This window comes from Prionailurus viverrinus, chromosome C1 (assembly GCF_022837055.1).
Source record: "Prionailurus viverrinus isolate Anna chromosome C1, UM_Priviv_1.0, whole genome shotgun sequence".
Lineage (NCBI taxonomy): Eukaryota > Metazoa > Chordata > Mammalia > Carnivora > Felidae > Prionailurus > Prionailurus viverrinus.
In genome coordinates this window covers 149656810-149680220 of record NC_062568.1, presented here as the reverse complement: position 1 = coordinate 149680220, position 23411 = coordinate 149656810, and the positions used below count along the sequence as shown (strand labels likewise).

Here is a 23411-nt window from a genome sequence, read left to right as displayed (position 1 = left end):
TCGTAAGCAGTAGCAATATGCTGAGATCTTCTACTTCTTCAAGTCATTTTCTTGGCTGGGTCTGGAAATATCACCTAACCATTTGTTTCTTAAAAGACACTGTTTTCTGTGGTCTAATTAGTCATGCATCACATGCACTAGTAATGAAGAGTCCATGAACTGACCACTATGAATCAGGCAGGCATGGCTCATCCCTCGGGTATATAAACAACTAATGTATTTTTGAACACTGCCCATTTGCATTCATCCCTCTCTTCCATCCAATCTCAAAGTCTTTGTTTTATTTCAGTCTGTTTGCCTAATGCAGGTACTAATAATAGTTCCCCCTATTTTCTAAATGACCAGTAAGATCGAGCAAATCTATAATGAGAATGTTAAGAATAATGACCATGTTTTACATTTATTTACCTCTTCATTTATAAGGAGTGCTTCAATGTAGACAATTCAGGTTCGTTAGATGATGCACTTGCCTCCATCCAGTCTGTCCCTGCACTACCATTGGCATTCATTCTAAGGCATGAAATAAAGTATAATACTCCCACGTTTATAAGTTAAAACCCCAACTATTTAGCGTGGAAGACAATGCCTACCCATCTAGTCCAGCCTACCCTTCCAGAACTTCAACTTTGGCTCATAAAGGGATCTTAATACATATTAGGTGAATGACTTAAACAAATGAAGAAGTAGATACATATATAATAAAATTAGTGGCGGGGAAAAGACATCTTGGAAAAAATAGTGCTGTAATTTATATTCATTTCCATATTACCAACCTGGTAGATATTAAATAAAACCTTAATCTTTTCCTCTTCATTAAATTCCTACATCTTGGCAGCCTAATGTATCCCAGTTGTTTTATTGAAATGAAGATTTGTACCATAAAAACCAAACCACAGGTACTTTTCATGAACTAAAGATATCTCCTTAAACCATTCATAATATACTCTGTTCACCAGATGTGATTAATTTGGTTTGTGACAAGCTATGAAAAAAAAGAGTAATAGATCACTGGGTAATTAAAGTCTTGGAAATGAATGCATTGGAGGCTGTAAGAGATTACCACAGGATCATCGAAAAGGGTAGAATATAGCTTTTCATCAAGAAATGCCCAAACTGTAAAAATAAGGTTTCATGTACTAGTTTCTCCTTAAATTAGTTTCTTTCATTTTTGACTTAATCATATTATCCACTTTGGATTTAAAGGCCCTGTGCCCATTCTGAGCACTCATTTTTTATATAGGACTTCCTGTAAAGTACAGGTTAAAACACACTTTCCTGGGTCCCATCTCCAGAGATTCTGATTCAGTAGAACAGAGTGGGGCTCATTGATTTGCATTTCTAGCAATTCCAGGGGATGCCCATCTCAGGGCAATTAGTGCAAGGGTTGCTCTTTCAGTACCATGGCTGTAGATTGTCCTTCATATTGTTATCAGATTTAATTTAATTAGTGTAATTTCATTAATTGTAAATCTTGGGAAAGGGGATGCAATTTGTCTTGGAGAAAAGAAGACCCAGGGTGAGTATGTTAACTGATATCAGGTATTATAAGAATTGCCATATGAAAGTGGCCCTTCTATTTATTCCCATATTTTTTTTAAACATTGTGCTGATCATATTGTGTTACAATTGTCTTTTTGCTTGACTATTAGACTATGAGCTCCTTAAGGTTGGGAAAATTGTCTTTCTCCTCTTTCTAATCAGGGCCTAATACCCAGACTAATCATTGGAAATATGAGAGATTAAAATTTTATTTGGGAAACAACAAATGCTATCCTCAGTCTGTCAGTCCTCCAGCATAATCTTTAAATAAGAAACATGCAGGGACAGCAATTGACAGCAAAAAAAAAATTATTTTATTATGAAACTTTGTCTCTAAACCCAGTGGAGCCCAAGAGTACCATCTGAACTCCATGAAGAGTTCCTTTTATGTAGGGTACTGGCAGCCTGGAGCCTAGCACCAAAACAGACTAGAAGACCTCTTCCAACCCTAATCCTACTCCCCACAAGTCTCACATTGTCCCACCACTGTTACAGAAACATAAATCCAGAGAATGCCAATGGAGGAGAAGAGGACAGAAAAGCATGAATTGGGCTGGTGCTTAGAGCAGCCCAATGTAGGCTTTCTGACAATTAAGTCCAGCAGATCTCTCTAGCTGCTTAGAAAGAAGCAACTTCAAAGAGTAAGGTGAGCAGCAGAAAGAGAGATGGGTATTACTTCTCCTGCCTCTTTGAAATAAAAGACAGGATCGTAGGTGAGAGAAAACATACCCCTACCTAGTACTACAGTACTAGGCACTCTACATCACCTAATACGGTAGCTCAGTGAAAAGTCTTGATCTGACCAACTTTAGCCATACTTCTCCTCAAAAGTGTAGAGAGAGGGATGGGGAAAAATGGAAAAAGAGTCTTCAATTCACTTTTCTTACAAATTAACATTCTCCATTTTTTTGTTCTTTTCTGTAAACCCAAGGGTCTTAACAGCTCAGGTCATAGAGTTTATAACCATATAACCATGCAGAGCCCATTCATGTTATTTGGGAAAAGAGAGTGAACAAAACAGATGATAGAGCTCATATTTGCCAGGGTCCAGTTCATCCTTTCCAGTGTCTAGATTCTTCCACTTATAAATGTCAAACTGGAGAAATCTTTATCAAGACATGGGTTGCTTTCCCTCTCCTGGAAAGAGAAAAAAATGCCTACCTATTTAGATTATCTTCTGTGTAGGAGGATAATGTCTATAAGATTCTCATCTTGTGAGCTACATACTTCACATAAAATTTTGGTGTTGCATTCCTCCTGAGCCATGTGTCTTCCCTTCTCTGTGAATTTGTTGTCTTGGAAAGACCACTCTTCCCTCTTTCTCTAGTTATTCCTTCCTCATCTTCAGGTCTCCACTCAATTGCCATTTCCTCATAGGAGCCTTCCATGAACTCCACAATAAGGTTGGATTTCCCTATTATATGTTCTCATAGTAACAACTCCACGTCTATGTTGTGAAAATTAATACAGTTACAGTTTTATATTTATTTGTGAAAATGTTTTGATTAAAGTTTGTCTTTGCCAATTGGCTACAAGTTGCATCAGGGCAAGAACATACCTGATTTGTGCTCATTGTTAGTCCTTGGTACGTAGAATAGAATCTAGCATATAATAGGTACACAGAACATGAGTGTACTAGTCTATAAGTTATCATGAACTTGCTCCAGTTGCTGTATATTCTTGTTAATACTGGTCTTGTTGGTCTTTTGAATTTTAGCCATTCTGGGGATGTGTTTTTTTCATTTTGCATTTCCTGGATTATTAATGAGGTAGGGACCTCTTTAGTTTATTATTTGGATATCCTCTTTTGTAAAAATGCCAGTTCAAGCCTTTTGCCCATTTTGCTATTTTCTGTTTTTCTTATTGATTTGTAAGAATACTTTTTATATTTTCAAAACAAGCCCTCTATTGATTTTATGTGTTGTAAGTATCTTCTCCCACTGATATTTTCATTTTTTTAATAGTGTATTTAATAAGTAAAAGTGTTTTTTTTATGTTAAAGTCACTCAATTATTAAACTTCTTCTTTATGGTTAATTTTTAGGTCCTATTTAAGAAATTAGTATCTACCCTAAGGTCTAGAAGTTATTTTCTTATAAGTTACCTTCTAAAATCTTTATCATTTTACTTTTCAGTTAGATCTGAACATCCACTTGGAATGAATTTTGCATATCCTATCATACAGAGTTAAGACTCATCATTTTCTTTTCTTTTTTAATTATTTTAAAACTTCTATTTATTGGTGTGCCTGGATGGCTCAGTCGGTTAAGCCTCCAACTTTGGCTCAGGTTGTGATCTTGTGGTTCGTGAGTTCGGGCCCTGTGTTGGGCTCTGTGCTGACAGCTCAGAGCTTGGAGCCTGCTTTGGATTCTGTGTCTTCCTCTCTCTCTGCCTCACTCTCTCTTTCTCTCTCTCAAAAATAAATAAACATTAATTTTTTAAAAAAATTCCGTTTATTGGAGAGAGAGAGCATGCATGCAAGTGAGGGAGAGGGGCTGAGGGAGAGAAAATCTTAAGCAGGGCTCAATCCCACAACTGTGATATGATCTGAGCTGAAATCAAGAGTCAGATGCTCAACCAACTGAGCCATCCAAGCACCCCAAGAGTCATCATTTTCTATATGAACATCCAATTGTATGAGTACCATTCATTGAAAAGACCGTGCTTTCCTCCACTGCATTGCAGTGCCACCTTTGTCATAAATCATATGCTCATATATTTGGCCAGTGGATCTGTTTCTGAGTTTTCTCTGTGTGCCAGTAGTTTACTAGTCTTCCTTAAAACCCAGCACCTCACTGTCTTATTTACTGTGGATTTATAATGAGTCACATTATCTTACAATAAGTTCTATCAGTTTGTCCTTTTTCTTCAAGATTTTCTTGAAGATTTCCTTGATTATTCCTGGCCCTATGCATTTTCAAATAAACTTTGGTCTATTTTTCAATTCCCATAAAACACAAAACTTTTAATAAACATGCTGACATTTAGAGATTACATTAAATCTATAGATCAATTGGAGGGCATTGATGTACTTTATAATATTAAGTGTCCCATTCATTAATATGGTATATACTTCATTTTATTTCTGCCAAGGTCTAGGTTATATTCTTGTATCCTTTTTCATTAGGTTTTTTTCTTCTAGGTGATTAAATGATTTTTTGGTTAAGTAGAATTTGTATTTTTCAATGAGATAACATTTTAGTTTTCACCATTTATATATAAACACAAGTTAATAAAAACATCACAAAACAGTAAAATTTCAGTTAATATTTATGGTGCATAGTTTCATGTTCACATGTTTTTAAGTATTGTATATATTAACAAATTTCACAACACATCATTATTCTGAGAAAAATAATTAAAAGACACCTACCAATCTTTTTTTCTTAATTTAAGTAATTTCTACACACCCAAGGTAGGGCTCAAACTCATGACTCTGAGATCAAGAGTCACATCCTCTTCTGACTGAGCCAGCCAGGAGCCCCTAGAAATCTTTTAATATATGATAGTAGATCACAAATTCTTAACAGCAACAAAAAAATAGTGAATATTTAGAAATAAATGGCAGTCACATAAGTGTTTTAATTTAACATTTTAGATTTGAAGCCACAATATCCACACAGCACACAAGGACCATGCTACCATGTATTCACTTCAGTGAGAGGGAATCACTGAAATGCCGAGTTAGGGGCAGGTACAGATAAATTCAATAATTGCTAATGAAAGAGTTTAAAACACACTATAAAAATTTGAGAAACTATAGTATCCTTTCTTGATAAAAACCCTCAAGAAAGTAGATATAGAAGGAACATACCTCAAGATCATAAAGGCCATATACAAAACACCCACAGCTAATATCATCTTCAATGGAGAAAAACTAAAACATTTCCCCCTAAGGTCAGGAACACAACAAAGATGTCCACTCTCACCAGTGTTGTTCAACATAGTGTTGGAAGTCGCAGCCTCGGCAATCAGACAACAAAAAGAAATAAAAGGCATCCAGACTGTCAAGGGAGAAGTCAAACTTTCACTCTTCATTGATGACATGATACTCTCCATGGAAAATCCAAAGACTCCACCAAAAAACTGCTAGAACTGATATATGAACTCAGAAAAATTGCTGGATGTAAAATCAACGTACAGAAATCAGTTGCATTTCTATACACCAATAATGAAGCAGCAGAAAGAGAAATCAAGAAATTGATCCCATTTACAATTGCACCAAAGCCCATAAAATACCTAGGAATAAACCTAACCAAAGAGGTAAAAGATCTGTACACTGAAAACTATAGAAAGCTTATGAAAGAAATTGAAGAAGACACAGAGAAATGGAAAAGCATTCCACATTCATGGATTGGCAGAACAAATATTGTTAATGTGGATACTACCCAAAGCAATCTACACATTCAATGAATCCCTATCAAAATACCACCAGCGTTCTTCACAAAGCTAAAACAAAGAATTCTAAAATTTGGATGGAACTAGAAAAGACCCCAAATAGCCAAAGTAATGTTGAAAAAGAAAACCAAACCTGGAGGCATCACAATTCCTGACTTCAGGCTGTATTACAAAGCTGCAATCATCAAGACAGCATGGTACTGACACAAAAAGAGACACAGAGATCAATAGAATAGAATAAAACACCCAGAAATGGACCCACAAATGTATGGCCAACTAATCTTTGACAAAGCAGGAAAGAATATCCAATGGAAGAAAGACAGTCTCTTCAGCAAATGGTGTTGGGAAAACCAGACAGTGACATGCAGAATGAACCTGGACTACTATCTTATACCATACACAAAAATAAACTCAAAATGAATGAAAGACCTCAATGTAAGACAGGAAACCACCAAAATTCTGGAGAAGAAAACAAGCAACGAGCTCTTTGACCTCAGCAACAGCAGCTTCTTACTAGACATGTCTATGGAGGCAAGGGAATCAAAAGCAAAAATGAACTATTGGGATCTCATCAAGATAAAACCTGCGCAGCTAAGGAAACAATCAAAAAAACTAAAAGGCAACCGATGGAATGGGAGAAGATATTTGAAATGACATATCTGATACAGGGTTAGTATACAAAATCTATAAACTTTCAGACTCAACACCCAAAAAACAAATAATCCAGTGAAGAAATGGGCAAAGGACATGAACAGACATTTTCCCAAAGAAGACATCCAGATGGCAAACAGACACATAAAAATATGCTCAACATCACTCATCATCATGGAAATACAAATCAAAACCACAATGAGGCACCAGCTCACACCTGTCAGAATGGCTGAAATTAATGACTAGGAAAAAACAGATGTTGGCGAGGATGCAGAGAAAGGAGAACCCTTTTGCACTGCTGGTGGGAATGCAAACTGGCACAGCCACTCTGGAGAACAGTATGGAAATTCCTCAAAAAATTAAAGATAGAGCTACCCCATGATCCAGCAATTGCACTACTAGGAATTTATTCAAAGGATGCAAAAAAATGCTGATTCAAAGAGGCACATGCACCCCAATGTTTATGGCAGTGCTATCAACAATAGCCAAATTATCGAAACAGCCCAAATGTCCATCAAGTGATGAATGGATAAAGATGTGAGATATATATATATGTATATATATATATATATATGTATACATACACACATACATATATACATACATAATGGAATATTACTCAGTTATAAAAAAAAGAATGAAATCTTGCTATTTGCAACAACAGGATGGATCCAGAATGTATTATGCTAAGTGAAATCAGTCAGAGAAAGACAAATACCGTATGATTTCACTCGTATGTGGAATTTAAGAAACAAAACAGATGAACATAGGGGAAAGGAAGGAAAAATAAGATAGAAACAGAGAGGGAGGCAAACCATAAGAGACTCTTAAATACAGAGAACAAACTGAGGGTTGCTGGTGAGGGGATGGGCTAAATGGGTGATGGGCATTAAGGAGGGCACTTGTTGGGATGAGCACTGGGTGTTGTATGTAAGTGATGAATTCCCAAATTCTACTCCTGAAACCATTATTATGCTACATGTTAACTAACTTGGATTTAAATAAAATTTTTAATAAAACTTTGAGAAAAATGTCATGACTGGGCACATTGGAACTGAATACTTTTACAGGATGGAACATCTGTTAGTAGGTCTCAAGAAACTGGGAACGAAAGTATTTCTTAGGCTCTGGGTTCCTAGTCTTGATACCCTTCCTCAGAAGGCGTTTATACACCTCATTGTCAGGATCGACAGGCATATCTTCCAGAATTCCTTCCTTTGGGCCTCCTTCTTCACCCAGGCTAATGTGAATATGTCCATAGGGCTGTATTTCCTTCTGGAGGCTCTAGAGTAGAAACTATTTCCTTGCTGCTCCAGCTTCCTGAATCTCCTGACATTCGTTGGCATATGCCCCTCGGGAGTGTAGCTTTTCTTGGAAAGCCAACAATGGCTGGTTGAGTCTTTCTCAAGCAATATCACATTAAAGCTCTGTTCAGTAGCATTTTAAATTCATTTTTAAATTGTTCCTAATATATAGGAATAAAATTGATTCTTGTATACTGCTTTTGTAGGCAGAGACCATGCTAACTTTGCGTATTTATTCTAATCGCTTTTAAATTCTTTTGGATTTTTTACATGTACGATCACATTGTCTCAAATGACTATTATATTTCTTTCTGTCCAATCCTATGTTTTTATTCTTTTTCATGTCTTATTGTACTGTCTAAAGTCTCCATTACAGTGTTAACTAGAAATGATTACGATAGGCATCTTTATTTCAACACAAGGGAAAATTTTCAGCATTTCTTGATTAAGAATGGTGCTTGCTATAAATTTTATGTATTTATCCTTTATCAAATTATGGATGTTCTGCTGAATTCCTAGTTTGATAAGAGTATTTATCATGAGTGGGGCACCTGGGTAGCTCAGTCAGTTGAGCATCCAACTCTTTATTTCAGCTCAGTTCATGATCCCATGATTGTGGGATCAAGCCCTATGTTGCTCTGCTCTCCGCATGGAGCCTTCTTAAGATTCTCTCTCTCTCTCCCTCTCTCTCTCTCAAATACAAAAAGAATTTTTTGAAAATATCATGAATGAATGTTAAGTTTAACTGAATGTTTTCCCCGTATTTATTTTTGTTAAAATGATCTTTTGATATTTCTCTTCTATTTTGTTCATTTGATAAATTACATTGCTTGATTTTTGAAAGGAAAACCAATTTTTCCTGCATGAAATAAACCCAAATTGGTCATGGTGTACATAATTTTTTTATATATTGATGGATTCATTTGCTGATATTTTACTTAGATTTTTTGCATCTATGGTCATGAGTTAGATTAGTCTATAATTTTTCTTTCTTTTAATGTCCTTGTCAGGCTTTGGATTCAAGATTATGCCGGCCTAACAGAATGAATTGAGAAGTATTCATTCCTTGTTGTTTTTTTTTTTAAGTTTACTTATCTTAGGGGAGGAGGGACAGAGAGAGAGAGAGAGAGAGAGAGAGAGAGAGAGAGAGAATCCCAAGCAGGCTCCACGCTGTCCCCATGCAGGGCTTGAACTCACGAGCCATGAGATCATGACCTGAGCTTAACTGACAGGGTCACCCAGATGCCCCAGTTGTCATTCCTTTTATATTTAGTAGAAGGTTTTCTGTTAGCTTGGTGTCTGGTACAATTAATTCACTGGTAAAGCCATCAGGTTTTGAGTTTTCTTTGTGTGAGGGTTTTGAGTATGGATTTAACATCTGATTTTCTGTTTATTCTTTTGTCAGCTTAAGGAAGTTGTGTTTTTCTAGAAATCAGTTCATTTCAAATAATTTTGCAACTTGTTTTCATTAAGTTGTTCTTAATATCCTTTATCATCTTAAATTCTTTAAGATATTTAGGAATATATTCCCTCTTATTACCAATATTTATTTTTACCTTCTTTCTTTTTCTTGATTTGTTTCACCAGAATTATCAATTTTATTAGCCTTTCCAAGGAATCATCCCTTAGGTATATGTTTACTTTATATATTTTTTCTGCTATTATCTTTATCTTTTTCTTCTTTCAACTTTTTAGTTGACCTAAAAAGGCCTAATTTTTTTTTATCATTTTGAGGTGGATGCTTAGATCACTAATTTCAACTTCTTTTTCCCCCAATATATTCATTTAAGGCAATAAATGTTCCTGTAACTATGGGTGTAGCTACATCCCATAAGTTTTGAAATGTCATAATTTATCATCATTTAATCTAAAATATTTTCTATTTCCACTGTGATTTCTTTGACCCAGGAATTATGTTAAAGTGTATTGTTTAACTTCCAAACATGAGGATTTTTTAATTTATATTTTTATTATTTGTGCAGAGCTTACTTCCACTGTAGTTACTAAAGGTAATCTGCATGTGAGTTTCAAACATCTGAAATGTATTTAAATTTCCTTTATGGCTCAGAATATGGTCAACTTTTATAAATTTTCTGTGTGTATTTTAAAAGATTTTATATTCAACTTGGTAGTTGTAGTGTTTTGTGTGTGTGTGTGTGTGTGTGTGTGTATACACACACGCACACACACAACTATATATATATATGTGGACATCATATATATATACATGTATATGTATATATATATGTGTACATATATATATGTGTACATATATATATATATATATAGTTGTTAATCATATTGAGTTCTCCTCTATCCTTACTGATTTTTTGGTGACTTGTTCTATCAGTTATTTGGAAAGATATATTAAAATCTCCCACTATGATTGTGGAGTTTTGACCTTCTTCTTTTTAGTTCTGTTTAAATTCAGCTTTGAATACTGAGAACCTATATTATTGGGTCATGCAAATTAAGGCTATTATTTCTTCCTAGATAATTAAACCTTTTATCATAATGAAGTGACACTCTTTAACTCTAGTAATACTTCTCTCCCTAAAGTCTATACTTGTCTGACATTTTTTCAGTTTTTTTCACATTTATTGAAGTATAAGTGACAAATAAAAATTGCGTCTATTTAAGGTACACAACTTGATGTTTCAATATATGTATACATTGTGAAATAATAACCACAATCTAGCTAACATACCCACCACCTCAGATAGTTACCATTTATTTGTTCGTTTTGTTCTTTTCCTTTCTTCTTGTTTTTTCCTTTTTGTGGTAAGAACACTTAAGATCTACCATCTTAGCAAAAATTCAGGTATATTAATTGTACCAATTTAATTGGTACTGTTAACGATAGTCACATTGCTGTTCTATAGATCTTCGGAACTTACTCATCTTGCATGACTGATTCCCTGTATGTTTTGGGCAACGTGTCCTCATTTCCCTCTCCACCCAGCCCTTGACAACCACCGTTTTACTGTTTTCTTTTGTGAGTTTGACTATTTTTGATTCCACGTGTAAGTGAGATCATGCGGTGTTTGTCTTTCTGTGTCTGGCTTATTACATTTAATATAATGTCCTCCAGATTCATCCATGTTGTCACGATGGTAGGATTTCCTACTTTTTTAAAGTTAAATAATCATGGGAGTGCAGATATCTCTTTGAGATGTTGATTTTGTTTCCTTTATATATATATACCCAGAAGTGGGTTTTCTGGATTATGAAGTTGTGCTATTTTTAACTTTTTTTTTGAGGGCTATCTGTACTGTATTCCACAGTGACTGTACCAATTTACATTCCCACCAACAGTGCACAAGGGTTCCCTTTCCTCCGTATCCTTCCCAAAACTTGCTATCTTTTGTCTTTTGGTAATAGCTACTCTAACAGGTATGAAGTGATATCTCGATGTGGTTTTGGTTTGCATTTGTCTGATGATTAGTGATGCTAAACACCTTTTTATGTACCTGTTGGCCATTTGTATGTCTTTTAAGAAATGTCTGTTTATTTTGCCTGTTTTTTTTTTTTGGTAGGAAATGTATTATTAGGCATTTTATTTATTTTTTTCAGTTGTTTTAATTGAGGTGTAATTGGCATATCATTAATTCATTTCAGGTATACAGCATAATGATTCCATAATTATAAATGCCAAATGATCACAATAAATCCAGTTAATATCTATCACCATACATAGTTACAAAACCTGTTTTTCTCATGATGAGAACTTTCAAAGTCCACTCTCCTCAATACTTTCAGTTTATTTTTTCCTTTGCCGGTTAAATGTCAAATTGGGTTTGATATTTGTATAGTTTTACCACCTTTCTATTGGCTAATGTTTCCATGGTATGTTTTTTCCATCCTTTTGCTTTTAGCATTTCTGTATCTTTCTATTTCAAGAGTGCAACTGTATCAAGTACCTCTGATGCCCTATCTTATATTCTCGCAACCCATCTTTTACTTGGCCATTGCTACTGTGACCAGTTTCGTGCCATTGTTAATGTGTGATTACTCACTGGGTGTGTCTGGCTTCCTGCCCAGGGACTCACCCATACACAGTGTGAAAGTATGGGGGAGGTGATATGCCAGGGGCAACTCTTGACCAGTAGGGGGCAGGATCTGGTGGACAGAGGCTCCTCACACATGCTGCTCAGAAGGCCCAGAAGGATGGAGGTCCCAGTTGCGGGTCCCAAGGACTAACTGGACACTGTAACTTTATTGGCTTGCCCTCCTCCTGTAGATTCTCCCCAGGCCCCACTGACAGCTTTATGGCTGCTTTCATGCTACAAGACCATATGGCCCGAAAAGCCTAAAACATTCATTATCTGGTCCTTTACAGAAAAAATTTGCTGACACCTGTTCTAGGGATCACCACATGCATCCTTAACTTAATGTCTCATAGAATTCAGTATTTCTGCCACTTCCTGAACAAGACCTTAAAACAATTGAACTTCATGTCCCTGCCTCATGACTAATCTCTTTTTTAAACACCACAAAATACTTTCAGTATTCTTTCATATGGTCACTATTCGTTTAGGTTGACCCATATATTTACCACTTCATTGTTCTTCATTTGTTCCTCTGGACCAACTTCTATCTTGGATAATTTTCCTTCTACCTAAAGAATATTCTTTAATACTTTAGTATAGAATCTCTGATGACGGATTCTGTCAGTTTTTGTTTGAAAATATCTGCATTTACTCTTAATTTTTGAATGGTATTTTTATTTCATATAGAAACCAAGGCTGGCAGTTATTTTGTATTGACACTTTAAAGATAGCATTTCATTGTTTTCTAGCGTCATTGTTTCTTTTGAAAATACAGCTGTTTTTTGTTGCTACTCTGAAGAGAATCTTTCGTTTCTTTTTCTCTGGCTGCTTTAAAGGTTTTGTTTGTTTGTTTTGATTTGGTCTTTTTGTCTTTGTAAACTTTTAGCAGTTTTACTATAATATGCTTAGATCTGAGTTTTTTGTTTATTCTGCTTGGCTTTTAGATTGCTTCTTTTTTTTATTTAAAAAAAATTTTTTTTTCAACGTTTATTTATTTTTGGGACAGAGAGAGACAGCATGAACGGGGGAGGGGCAGAGAGAGGGAGACACAGAATCGGAAACAGGCTCCAGGCTCCGAGCCATCAGCCCAAAGCCTGACGCGGGGCTCGAACTCACGGACCGCGAGATCGTGACCTGGCTGAAGTCAGACACTTAACCGACTGCGCCACCCAGGCGCCCCTAGATTGCTTCTTAAATCTGAGACTTGATATTATTTGTGAGTTTGGAAAATTCTTAGCTATTATATTGTCAAAGATTGCTTCTTCATTTTCTGTCTTACTCTAGAACTTTCTAACCATTCTATTTCTCTTTTGCTATGTTCTGTACTTTTCCTACCCCTCACTTCCCCTTGCTTCATTCTGGATATTTTCTTCTGCTGTTTTAGTTCCCTCGTTCTCTTCTCAGCTATGCCTAATTGGCTGTTGAATACATTTAATCACCTAATATAATGAGAATTTGGGGTGATTCTAAAAGGATTTAGTCCTATGAGGCTTGTTCACACATACTCTGATATAGCCCTTTAGGAGTCCAACCAAAAGGGGGCAGTAGTAGTAGTTTCTAGAACATCTCCATGGTGGGACCCATTCCAGTTTTTGTTTCCCAGTCCCCTACTCTGTTTGAAACTCTGCCCAAAAAGTATTTCCATGTTAAATGTTAGTGAAGTACAGTTATCTATCCTTTTTTCCTATAATGACCTAATCTAGATTCTGTGATAATGCAGTGTGTTCAATAAATGTTTAATGGATAAAAAAAAATTTTTTTTATTTTACATTTTCGCTGTAGGCAGAAATGGGAAGGAAAATTGAACCCAATATTAGAAAGGACTTCCCAGTTATTAAGCCTTCCCATAACGAAAAGGGCTGCCTCATAACTACTAGGTGCCTATCCCAAGAAATGCTCACAAGAACATTCAATTCAAGTTCAAATGCCCAACTTTAAAAATCACTTGTCAAGAGACTGTGGAAATAATTACAGGTTTGGCATTAATCTGGGTCAGATAACCTCCCAAGTTTTTTTCCATCCTTTAGTTTCTGTGAATCCAGTTTGTGTTCCAGCTATGATATTCTATTTCTTTTCTTTTTAAGAAAAATGTTTAAAAATTTTATGTCTTTAATACTTTGCTTCCTGGTTTCTGACAGTGGGATCTGAATTATGGAGTGTAGGCCTTCTGACATATCTTCATAAAGAATAGGCCAGTCAAAAGTACTGATAATTAGGAACAGGGAGTATTTTTTTTTTTAAGTTTATTTATTTATTCCTAGAGAGAGAGAGAGAATCCCAAGCAGGCTCCGCATTGTCAGCCCAGAGCCCAAAGCGGAACTCAATCTCATGAACAGTGTATGAAATCATAACCTGAGCCAAAATCAAGAGTGAGATGCTTAACCAACTAAGCCACCCAGGCACCCCAGGAACAGGGAGTATAAAGCAAGCTCACTGGGCAGTTTGACTTGGTGAATATGTCTTTGCTTATCAAAGGCAGGCACAAGTCCTTTTTAACAGAGTAATCATTTAGGTAAGGGACTTTAAGTCAATGTACAGAGGAAGATTCACATGTGTATATAATGATAGGGAAAAAAATTGATTTAGTTGATTCATTAGGAGAAATACTATCAGCAATTGAGAAGCTTACTTCCATGTAGACAAAGGTAGTATCTGAGTTTTTGTTCTCAAAGACTAATTTATTCACTCATTCATTGAATCAGCAACTATATTTTGAGAACTTAGGGCAAGAAAAAGTATGCCAAAGATCCACTTTGTTTGGTGATACTTTTCAACATTTCACAAGTGAATTTTATGAAAACTTTCTAGGACTTCACATCTTTTGGAATAGAGTGGTGTTTGCTTCTATTTGGGGGAAAAAAACATAAACAATTCAAATATTTTTTCCTTTAAAATGGGCTACTGTTGGGGTGCGTGGGTGGCTCAGTTGGTTAAGTGTCAAAATTCGGCTCAGGTAATGATCTCACAGTTCGTGAGTTCAAGCCCCACATTGGGCTCTCTGCTGACAGCTCAGAGCATGGAGCCCGCTTCAGATTCTATGTCTCCCTCTCTCTCTGCCCCTCCCTGCTCACACATGGGTGCTTAACTGACTGAGCCACCCAGGTGCCCCTAAAGTTTTTTTTTAAGTCTTTTAATTTAAAAAAACGCAATCTTATTCAAAGTTGAAAAAGTCTTACGTAAATTTCAAGCTGTCTCTAATATTTCAGAACCTAAGAGTAAAAGACAAAATACAATGGTGATTACATATATGAGTCTATCCATTACTTCATTGTGTTATGTAGGGAGAAGCACTTACATTGTAGTCTGAAACAAAACACAAAATATATTAAAGTAAACAATTTCATTTGTTTAAATGCAGAATACAAGAATTTCATTACATAATGCAAGAATTTAAAAAGCCAAGAAGTTTTTATCTGCATTTAATACTGAGCTAGTAATTCAGGATTTTTTCCATATTTTCATATACATCATGACCAAACCAAGCATAATACAATATTTTATTTGTCAAAATTATCTTCTTCCTAATATAATTTATTTAAAGTAAATTTAAAAGAATGTCATTTTTATGTTGAGTGAGGCCAAATATTACCAATGATTTTATTAAACAAAAATTTTCCCGTATAATATTTGATAAAATAAAGGTTTTAACTTCAGATAATCTCTTTGTCATATATCACACCAAAATTATAAAGTGATTTTCTAAATTATTAAGGCTTTTCAAAAGCTATTTAGCAGTTATTTTTTTTAATTAAGAAATAACTAAACTACAAAGATAGAGAGTCTTATACTTTACAGTTGAGGAAACTGAAGCTCAGAGAAAATGAACCATTTGCTCAAAGGACAAAAATTAATAGATGGCAGATTCTGATTTCATATTCAGGATGATCTGATTCTAAAATTCATGCTCTTAATCACTTACGCCAGTGTGTGGCTTACACAATGACAGTGGGAACTGAAAGAAGGGGAGTCTGAGTGGTGTTTCAAAGACCAAATCCATAGGCAGTGCTGATAGCTTGGAGACATGAAAGTTTTGATGAGTAAGGTTAGAAATGATACTAAGTCTCCTAACTAAGAGATTTAGGGAAGTAGTGTTGCTACTATAAAAAATACCATAAAAATAAAATTAATTAATTAATTAATTGAATAATTAAATAAGCAAGCAGGATAGGAATTTCATTTATGGAAAAAGATGCTGAGATTGATTTTGGCCTTTCTAAACCACAAATAACATTAAGACTTAACAGGTAGAAGGGTGCCTGGGTGGCTCAGTCATTGAATATTCGACTCTTGATTTCAGTTCACATCATGATTCCAGGGTCGTGGGATCCAGCCCCACATGGGGCTCCAAACTGAGTGTGGAGCGTACTGGGGATTCTCTCTCTCTCTCTCTCTCTCTCTCTCTCTCTCTCTCTCTCTCTTTCTGCCCTTCTCCCCTGCTTGCTCACTCTCTCTCTCTAAAATAATAATAAAAAATCTTTAAAAAAATACCTACCCCCCCCCCCCAAAAGAAGACTTATAGGTAGAGCCATCATACAAAGCATTTGAAAATACAGGACTTGGGGGTGCCTGGGTGGCTCAGTCGGTTATGTATCTGACTTCGGTTCAGGTCATGATCTCACGGTCCATGAGTTTGAGACCCGCATCGGGCTCTGTGCTGACAGTTCAGAGCCTGGAGGCTGTTTCAGATTCTGTGTCTCCCTCTCTCTCTGCACCTCCCCTGTTCATGCTCTGTCTCTCTCTGTCTCAAAAATAAATAAATGTTAAAAAAAAAATTAAAAAAAAAAAAAGAAAATACAGGACTTGGATTCTGTTGAAAGTCAGTGCTGAAAATGTAGATTCAGGATCCATCCACTAAGGGTAGTAGTTGAAAAGTGCAGTAAAAGAGAACTGAGAAATGAGAAGAGAATGAGGACCTGGAGACATGACCTAAAAACATGATCTAAGCCTCAAGGAAGGTGCCCACTCGTGGGCTTAAGGAGGAAAAAATGTGAGCAAAGAAAATAAATAAACAAATAAATAGCAAAAAGTTAAAAGAAAACCGGGACAACCTACACTCATGAAAGCCAAGAGATAATAAACATGGCTAAAATTTACTGAGCACTTACCATGTGCTGTGTATTTCACATACATTATCTTACTTAATCTTTATAGTAACTCAGCAAGGTAGGTCTGTGTATCTTTATTGATAGATCAAGACACAGAGGATTTACAAAATTAAACCATATGCCTATCACTCAGTTGGCAAGTCCTAGGGCAAAAACTGGAGTGCATATTTCCAGCCTCCAGAGTCCATTTTCCAACCAGTGGTCTCTAAAGTATACACGGCAAACCACTGTGGTGTGGGGAAAAAATGTTAGAGTTACAATTATTATATCTCATTCTTTTTAAATTGCATTTCTTGTGTATATTTTATAACATACATCCTATATTAGTATGGTAATATGTGCATATTTTATATTTATTGGGGTATATGCCCAAATAATATACTAATGTAAGGAGACAAAAATAATTGGAATCATTTCTTTAAATCACTATGCAAAACTGCCATTTTGTCTTGTCACATCCTCAACAAGAAACTATATTCATTTTCTATGGCCATGTTGTCTTTTAAATACAGTACTGGTTGCACTTGAGTTAACAAGAACCGTTTGTTTCATAGGTTGTTTTCAAGTCATTTGTTGATATTTTCAGAAACTTGTGAAGGCTTTGGGGTTATTTGGTTCTTAGTAAGAGTAGAAGAAACACAGGCCTTCGACCAGACAGACCTGGGTTCAAATATCAGCTTTGACCTTACTGACCTTGTGACCTCAGACAAGTACCTCATTTCTCAGAGCCTCAGTTTGTTTATCTTAAACTAGAGATAATATTAATCTTGCAGATTATTGCAAAGTTTACCAATATCATAAGAAAATAACTTAGCATTGGGCATTGCATACAGCCAATACTTCTAAAAGGGCAGCAAGTAACATTAATAGGAGCAGTACTTAATTACTGTAGACAATATCTGTGGCCCAGTAGTCATGTCCCCTCTAAAATCGGGGATTTTACAATATACCTTTGGCAAAGTTATGCCTATATTGCTCTTTTTTTCTGTTCAATGTTTTTATTTAGTTTTGAGACAGAGAGAGACAGAGCATGAGCAGGGGAGGGGCAGAGAGAAGAGAGACGCAGAATCTGAAGCAGGCTCCAGGCTCTGAGCTGTCAGCACAGCCCTGGTGTGGGGCTCGAACTCATGGACTGTGAGATCATGACCTGAGCTGAAGTCGGATGCTTAACCAACTGAGCCACCCAGGCGCCCCATTGCCTATATTGCTCTTAATTCAACCTAGAAACTTGTTTCAACATAGACAAGTATTTAGAAGTAGACAAGTAGTCTAGAAAAGTATTTTCCAGAAATATGGAAGCCACTGCAAATAGCTCTGTGGATTGGGGAATGCCATTTATATGAACTACAGGCATATCTGAAAGATGTGGGTTCAGGTCCAGACCACTGCAGTAAAGTGAGTATTACAATGAAGCAGGTCAGATTAAATTTTTGTTTTCCTGGATATAAGAGTTATGTTTACACAAGACTGTAGTCTACTGAGTGCGCGTAGCATAATGCCTAAAAAACCAGTGTACATACCTTAATTTAAAAATACTTTTTGGGGGTACCTGGGTGGCTCAGTCAGTTAAGCATCCAATTTTGGCTCAGGTCATGATCTCACAGCTCATGAGTTTGATCCTTGTTTCGGGCTCTGTGCTAACAGCTCAGAGCCTGGAGCCTGCTTCGGATTCTGTGTCTTCCTCTCTATCTGCCCCTCCGCCCCCTCTATCTCTATGTCTTTCTCTCTCTCTCTCAAAAATAAATAACCATTAAAAAAATTTTAATACTTTATTGCTTAAAAAAAAAAGTCAAGCCATCATCTGAGCTTTTAGCAACTTGTACTTGTTTTGCTGGTGGGTGGTTTTGCCTTGATACTGATGGCTGCTGGCTGACCAGGGTGGTGGTTGCTGAAGGCTGAGGTGGCTGCAACCATTTCTTAAAATAAGACAACAGTGAAGTTTGCCACTTCACTGACTCTTCCTTTCACAAACAATTTCTTGTAGCATGTGATGCTGTTTGATAGCATTTTACCCACAGTAGAACTTCTTCCAGAATTGGAGTCGATCTTCTCAAACTCTGCCACTGCTTCAGCTAAGTTTGTGTAACATTCTAAATCCTCTGTTGCCATTTCAACAATCTTCACAACATCCTCACCAGGAGTAGGCTCCACCTCATGAAACCACTTTCTTTGCTCATCCATAAGCAGGTCCTCATCCGTTAAAATCTAATAGGAGATGGCAGCCATTCAGTTGCATCTTCAGGCTCCACTTCTAGTTCTAGGTCTCTAGTTCTTTCCACCACATCTGCAGTTTCCTGCCTCCACCAAAGTTGGAACCCCCTCGAAGTCACTCATGAGGGTTGGGATCAACTTCTTCCAAACTCCTGTTAATGTTTATATTTTGACCTCTTCCCATGAATCATGAATGTTCTTAATGGCATCTAGAATGGTGACTCCTTTACAAAAGGTTTTCAATGTACTTTGCCCAGATCCATCAGAAGAATCACTAGCTATGGCAGCTATAGCCTTACAAAATGTATTTCTTAAATAATAAGACTTTTTGAAAATTGAAATTACTCCTTGATCCATGGGCTACAGAATGGATGTTGTGTTAATAGGTATGAGAACAACATTAATTCCATTGTCCATTTCCATTAGAGCTTTTGGGTGACCAGGTGTATTGCAATATTTTGAAAGGAATCTTTTCTTCTGAGCAGTAGGTCTCAAGAGTATGCTTAAAATACTCAGTAAACCATGTTTTGAAGAGATGTGCCATCATCCAGGCTTTGTTGTCCCATTGATAGAGCACAGGCAGAGTAGATTTAGCATAAATCTTAAGGGACCTAGAATTTTCAGAATGGTAAATGAGCATTGGCTTCAACTTAAAGTCACCAGGTACATTAACTCCTAACAACCAAGTCAGCCTGTCCTTTGAGGCTTTGAAGCCAGGCATTGACTTCTCTCTAGTTGAGAAAGTCCTAGATGGCATCATCTTCAAGGACATAACTGTTTTGTCTGCAGTGAAAATATGTTATTTAGTGTAAGCTACTTACGTTAATTATCTTACCTAGATAACTTGCTGCAGCTTCTATATCAGCACTTGCTGCTTCACCTTGCACTTTTTTTTTTTAAATGTTTTATTTGTTTTTTTAAGACAGAGAGAGACAGAGCATGAGTGGGGATGGGGCAGAGAGAGAGGGAGACACAGAATCCGAAGCGGGCTCCAGGCTCCGAGCTGTCAGCACAGAGCCCGACGCGGGGCTCGAACTCACGAACCGCGAGACCCTGACCTGAGCAGGAGTCGGACGCCCAACCGACTGGGCCACCCAGGTGCCCCTCACCTTGCACTTTTACATTATGGAGAAGCCTTCTTTCCTTAAACCTCATGAACCCACCTCTGCTAGCTTCAGACTTTTATTCTGCCAGCTTCTTCATCTCTTTCAGCCTTTACAGAGTTGAAGAGAGTTAGGGCCTTGCTCTGGATTAGGCTTTGGCTGAAGGGAGTGTTGTAGCTGGTTTGATCTTCTATCCATAACTTTCTCCATGTCAGCAATAAGGCTGTTTCACTTTCTTATCATTTATGTGTTCACTGGAGTAGCAGTTTTAATTTCCTTCCTTTGCATTTACAACTTGGCTAACTAGTGCGAGAGGCCTAACTCTTAGCCTATCTCAGCTTTTGACATGACTCCCTAACTAAGCTCTATCATTTCTAGCTTTCACTTGAACACTTAGAGGCCATTATGTGGTTGTTAATGGCTTAATTTCAGCATTGTTGTGTCTCAGGGAATAGGGAGGCCCAAGAAGATGGAGAAAGACGAGGGAGTGGCCAGTGGGTAGAGCAGTCTGAACACACACAACATTTATTGATCAAGTTTGCCATCTTATATGGGTGTGGTTCGTGGCACCCCAAAACAATTACAATAGCCTGAGAAACTTAACAGAAACCCATGGGGGAGGGGAAGGAAAAAAAAAAGAGGTTAGAGTGGGAGAGAGCCAAAGCATAAGAGACTCTTAAAAACTGAGAACAAACTGAGGGTTGATGGGGCGGTGGGGGGGGGGGGGGGGGAGGAGGGAGGGTGGGTGATGGGTATTGACGAGGGCACCTTTTGGGATGAGCACTGGGTGTTTTATGGAAACCAATTTGACAATAAATTCCATATATTGAAAAAAAAACAACTACAATAGTAACATCAAGAAGATCACTGTTCACAGATCACCATAGCAAATAGAGTAATAATGACAAAGTTTGACATATTGCAAGAATTACCAAAATGTGACACGGAACCATGAAGTGAGCACATCTGTTGGAAAAATGGCGTCAATAGACTTGTTAGACAAAAAGGTTGCTAATAATCAATAAAGCAAAGTACAACAAAACAACGTATGCCTTTATAATAACCATGGCTCCTCCTGCTCTTGTATAGAGCAGTAGCCCTACTGGCAGAGACATAGAGGGCCAAAGATGGCCTCAACAGAATGCCACTGCCCTCACTTGCATTGGTTGGTGTGTTGAATGCTTGTCTACTTGTTTGATGCTCTTTGCAGATCTGTACTCCCGACTTGGTGGTATTCCTGGCTTGTGCCAATCAGAGGCTCAAAGAGAGATTACTGAAGCGTGCAGAGCAACAGGGGCGGCCGGATGACAATCTGAAAGCTACCCAAAGGAGACTAATGAACTTCAAGCAGAACGCTGCTCCATTGATTAAATATTTCCAGGAAAAGGGGCTCATCATGACAGTAAGTTAGCTATACTTTTACATACATGCCCACTACAGGAATGATCTTTCAGATGTCTAATTAACCTGTTCTCATTTAGAAATCCTCTTTACCTTAAAAAAGTGGCTTTTCTTGGGTGCCGATCCTATGGGAAAAAAAAATCAGTGTTTTTTACCTGATTTGCCTTTTTAAGTCATAATGATGAAACTACTTTCACTTTAGTTTGATTTTACAAAAAAAAAAAAAAGATAAATTTTAACCTTATTTAAAGTTCTTTAGCCCCCAAATAAAAAAGTATTTCTAAATAATTGTTTGGATAATTTTAATGTTTATTTATTTCTGAGAGAGAAAGAGCATGAGTGGGGAAGGGGCAGAGAGAGAGAGGGAGGCACAGAATCTGAAACAGGCTCTGAGCCATCAGCAGAGAGCCTGACGTGGGGCTCAAACCTGGAAACGGTGAGATCATGACCTGAGCCGAAGTTGGTTGCCCAACTGGCTGAGCCACCCAGGCGCCCCTTGTTTGTATAATTTTAAGTAGTACTTTCCCAACTTCTCAACTCTTGTGTCTTTAGAAACCTGATAAAACTGATAGAGTTAAAAACACGTACCTGACATAGTGTTATATTAGACTTAAATTGTAAGTTAGGCTTTATTACAATGTACCACATAAGGAAATGAGATTCCAATGGCACAAAAAAGTTTCCTAAGTGTTTGACTTGCTCAAAGAAGTAATGCTGTCTCAAAATGGAAGGCATTGATCTTTTTGCTCCATTAACAATGTAAATATTAATATTTTCATAATTAGTTTTTCTGTGGTTGATGATACTCAGTGTACCAATGAAAAGACTGAATCACTACTTAATACAGTTATTAGAATACAGTAAGTTAGAGGTGAAGATTCAGCCAAATTGTGATCTCATAACATCGGAGACTTAAGTATTAAAATAGAAGATACAAAGAGAATCATTGGCCATCTGAAGAAAACATTTTATGGGAAGAAGACACTAACATCAGTGCAGCTCCATTGTAGCTGGATGGTAGCAAAATAGCAGAACTCTTCCTCCAGCCCTTGGGTCCTTCTCATCAGACCAGAGATTCTTGTCTAGTGGGGTTACGAGGCCCGGTAGACAATCTGATGAAAATGATGCATTTCTGTCTTAATAAAATGCACAAAAGATTTTTTTTTTTTTACAAATTTTAGGTAAGTCTACTGAAGCTCATCCACAGAGCTCCTATGACTTAACAATTCCTGAGTTAAAAAAATCTCTTTATTAGACTAAGATGCCCTTAGATCTGAGACAGTCACGGCACTTGAATAAAAATCTATTTGCAGTCTTTATAGCACTGTAAAGAAAAATTTTTTAGGATTTGCTTTTGAGTCAAAACTGTCATGCCAGAGAATTGTAAATCTGATCTGAAAATTGTTCACAGTGCCAGAGTTCATTTTATGGTCTAAAAGAGACATTAATAGGAAAGATTGAAGAAAATCAGGGTGGATGTTTCTCTGGTTATTTTTTGTTGGGATTGTTCCTTGTTTCTCTTGTAAATTACCAATGCTGACTTCTGCCTGTGTCATGAAAAAAGAAATTTACCCTACAGACCAAACCCCCAGCTGCAAAGTGCAGAGCCAGGGTTTTAATTGATGTTTGCAGGGCTTAAAGGTATTACCAG

General features: G+C 36.8%; 1 protein-coding gene and 1 pseudogene across 2 annotated transcripts in view; one reads left to right on the top strand and one right to left on the bottom strand.

Moving 5' to 3' along the window:
• Positions 1-23411, top strand: part of AK5 (adenylate kinase 5) — a 258183-nt gene that overhangs the window by 42125 nt on the left and 192647 nt on the right. For both annotated transcript variants that reach the window (XM_047871638.1, XM_047871639.1), the window contains exon 6: positions 21570-21761. In XM_047871638.1, coding sequence (XP_047727594.1) covers positions 21570-21761 — 192 coding nt within the window. The remainder of the gene's footprint in view (positions 1-21569; positions 21762-23411) is intronic.
• Positions 17175-21522, bottom strand: LOC125172825 (tigger transposable element-derived protein 1-like; annotated as a pseudogene).